Source organism: Sinocyclocheilus grahami, unplaced genomic scaffold (assembly GCF_001515645.1).
Source record: "Sinocyclocheilus grahami isolate Dianchi unplaced genomic scaffold, SAMN03320097.WGS_v1.1 scaffold221.1, whole genome shotgun sequence".
Lineage (NCBI taxonomy): Eukaryota > Metazoa > Chordata > Actinopteri > Cypriniformes > Cyprinidae > Sinocyclocheilus > Sinocyclocheilus grahami.
In genome coordinates, this window is record NW_015505400.1 from 69,240 (window position 1) to 73,118 (window position 3,879).

At 37.4% G+C, this 3,879-nt stretch overlaps 1 protein-coding gene across 1 annotated transcript; it reads right to left on the reverse strand.

Annotated features, from left to right (window-relative positions):
- Positions 1 to 1,128: 1,128 nt before the first annotated feature.
- LOC107596583 (methyltransferase-like protein 5) lies at positions 1,129 to 1,907 on the reverse strand. The gene is made up of 4 exons (XM_016287341.1): positions 1,783 to 1,907; positions 1,513 to 1,694; positions 1,278 to 1,360; positions 1,129 to 1,188 (listed from the first exon to the last, which is right to left on the reverse strand). The coding sequence occupies exons 1-4, from the start codon at positions 1,890 to 1,892 to the stop codon at positions 1,129 to 1,131; spliced, it is 435 nt and encodes a 144-aa protein (XP_016142827.1). The 5' UTR covers positions 1,893 to 1,907.
- Between the last annotated feature and the right edge of the window lie 1,972 nt (positions 1,908 to 3,879).

Consider the following 3,879-nt stretch of genomic DNA (forward strand, 5'->3'; position numbering starts at 1 on the left):
GGACAATATCTGCTTTGTCATGCCTGGAGCTGATCCGTGCTGGTTGCTGAGGAAATACATCAACTTTACGCTGTGGATCGCCGGATCGGCTTTCACCGTGGACGAAGCGGAGTCCAGCCCTGGGGTCGTAACATGTGGTTGCTGCAAGCCCACCGGCCGCTCCTTCGTCGAATCCACCACCTCTGCTCACTCTAGCCCTCCGGCCGTTCTTCGCTTTATCCCCCAGCCTCTGCTCACTCAAGGCCGTGGTTGATGCTGTGTTTTGTTCTGAAAGCTAAACTACTTTGTGTGGCCTTCCAAAAATGGACACGACTAGAAATCAGTGGTTAAGTTGTATTTACAACACTGTTCCAGAACAGTTCAACCCAAATATTCAGATGTGTGCAGCACATTTTATGGAGGACTGTTTCCTGATCCTTGGAGAGTGCCGGCTGTTGTAGGGCTTTGTAAAAATCGATGCGTTTCAGAAAGGCGAGGCATAGAGGAGAAACAATAATGTACAGTATGTGGAAAATAATGTGTTTTTGGAACCTTGAACCACAAACACATTTCATTACACCAAATACACAAAATAATGTTCTTTTTAGCAGCATCATATGACCCCTTTAATATGTTGTGTTTTATTATACAGGTGATGACCGCACAGAGTAGCATTATAACAGAACTTTCAAATGTATCTAGTATGATAAAACAGCGCTGCTTTACCCCACATACACACTACCGGAAGGAACAGAAGCGGTCGACTGTGGCATAATAAAAGCTCCGCTGCTTCCGAGCCGTGTGTCGCGCTCGTCTCTCATTAGAAATTGCTTCAGCGGCCTCGTTTCGCTTCGACGGCTTTCAGCATCACCCTGCTTCATACTACGAAATCTAATGAAATCTTGAATACATTAGCTCATCCATGAGTATAATTTCTGCCCAAATCCCGTCGGATTGCGTCGGCTGTGGGGATGAAGACCACAACTCCCATGATTCCACACTCAGTCACGGTGTCATCAAACTATGCCTTTGTTTCTTTGGAAAGCGTGCCCTCTAGCAGCGAAAACTTACATATTGTGCCTTTAATGTGTGTCTTCTTTAATATTTCTTTCCCAATCTTTTGAACTATAGTGTATGTCAATAGATTCACTAAATATTACCTGCAATGACTTTTTTCACTTTCCAATCATTTGCTTTCTTCTGAATGTGCTGCATGAATATGCAATTCAATTGTAAGTTTTTCTTATGAATATAGCTGAAATGTAGCTGTGAAATGATGACGTAATATGGCAACTTGCATCTCGTGTTGAGGTCTTGTGAAGGGAATACACTGCTGTACTTGCCATGGAAATCGCTGTCCGCAGGAACTGCATGTCAATACCTAAAATGTAAGATATGTATATAGTAACATGAATCAAGATCAACCAATGGAATATGGCAAAACTGTTCGACAACAGGTATTATTCTGGCAGTTTTGCAAATGCATCAGATTATGTCAACATCACTGCTTGTTGACTTTAAGATGACTCTTACCCTGGTTGTGCTTTGTGCCAAATGGCGGGTTCATGATGACCGTGTCAAACTTCTTGGCGTAAGAGGATCCAATAGAGCAAACATCACACTGGACCATGTCAATGTTTGACAGTTCAAAATCCTCAACATTTCCTTTGAATATGTCCAAGGCGTCTTCATCAATGTCAAATCTGACACACAGTCTTAAGAGGAAAGATTGCAGTTATGTAGATATATTTTAAAAACTAGAGTAATTCTAGGCCACGGATGGAAGGATGGAGTTGGTCTTACCCAGCATCAAGCACTGCAGCTCCTACAGACAGAACCCCACATCCACAGCCCAAGTCTGCAACTAGTTTATTCTGTATGTCATCAAATGTAATGTGGATGGTGTACAACATACAGCCTACAGTGAGTGAGAACACATAGAACAACTGGATGGTGTCTTATGCCATAATAAATTATGTTAAGGGGATAGTTCACCCAAAAATGGAAATTCTGTCATTAATTACTCATCCTCATGTCGTTTCAAACCCGTAAGACCTTCGTTCATTTTCGGAAAACAAATGAAGATATTTTTGATGGAATCTGAGAGCTGCCTGACCCTGCATAGACAGCAACACAACTGAAATGTTCCCAAGTCCAGAAACGTAGCAAGGAGATCTGTAAAATAATCCATGTGACATCAGTGGTTCATCCGCAATTATACGAAGCTACGAGAATACTTTTTGTGCACAAAAGAAAAAAAACAAACAAATTTATTTAACAATTCGTCTCCTCCGCATCACCCTGGTGCCATTTTGAGTGAATAATTTTTTGGGTGAACTAACCCTTTAAGACAAATAGGGCACTCAAGGCCATCTGTCCCAGACAAAAGACTCCCAAATGTTCAATAAAATGATGAATTCAATATTCATACACAATTTCTAAAATGTATAATGCCTACTATTTTTAAACAGTATATTTTAAGTAGTTTTTAGTATATTTAAACAGTATATGTAAACAGTATGCAATATACATTATGCAGTGATAAACCGTTTTTGTCACATTGTTTCACATGACCTCATTATATGCATATTTAATTCAGTAAGTGGCTACAGTGAACCTTTTTGTGCCACAAAATAAAAATATAAAGAGGAAAACTTTTTCTCTCAAAAATCTACTTTATTTCTCATAATTTTGAGTTCATTACGGAATTGCGAGTTTACAACAATATTGACTTTATTTTGCACAATCGCAAGTTAAATATAAAAAGTGAGTGAACTCACAATTGCGAGAAATAATGTCAAAATTTCATTATAAATTTGCAATTCTGAGAAAAAATTTAGAATTGTGAGATTTGAGACTGTAGGAAATATATATTTCTATAAAAAGTCAGAATTGTTACAATTTCGCAATTCTGCGGAAAAAACGTCTGAATTATGAGATAAACACGCAACTCTTGAGACAAAAAGTCAGACCTGCAAAGGTTTTTATTCAAAATTGTGAGATATAAATTCAGAAATGTGAGAAATAAAGTCCGAATTGAGAGATAAAAAGTCACAATTAAATTTTTTTTGATTCTGTGGCAGAAACAGGCTTCCAGTTGTAATTTTGCATAAAACAGCTACTTTTCTATTGTTAACACAATTTTATGTAAAATGTTTTAAACAACTTAAACCTCTTAAAAAAAATTAGCAAAGATAAATATAGTTAGTTACTGATCATTTTTCACACTACAAACGAAAAGTCAAGACAAGTGTGGTGCATTGTGGGATACAGTAACCTAATGCAGTATTTCAGATATGAATACAGAACATTTGCATACTGCGCACAGTATATACTAGCTACAGGAATAGTATGCATACTGCACACAGTATATACTAACGAGGGTTTGAGATACGTTTTCTCTTGTTTGGTGGGTGTGTCAAAAATGTCAGCCCGATCAGCAGCAACATGTATATAAACCATACTGTATTAAAGAGACAGCTTGCATAACATCAAAATAAATTCATAAGAGCAAGTATATTGTTTGCACATGTTTATTTACATTAAAGGCAAAATGACTGAAATAATTAGAGCACAGGTATAGATCTGGAATTTCTTTAAGTCAGTCTAAATATCATTTAGTAATTGCAGTGTCATCTGGTCCATCCTTTCCTCAGGAAGGTGTGCTAAATACTGATTAATGTAACATAAAAATACTATACATATTTATTTTGCTATAGTATTGTGGAGTGACACTTTCAAAAACTTTTCTGTACTCCTCTGATTATATAATGGTAAATATTACAATAACATAGCACAACAACAGTGATCAGCAATAATGAGAAGCCTAATACTCACAATAAAAATAATAAGGTCATATAGATCATAACCAGGGTTTGAAATTAACACCCGCCACCCGGG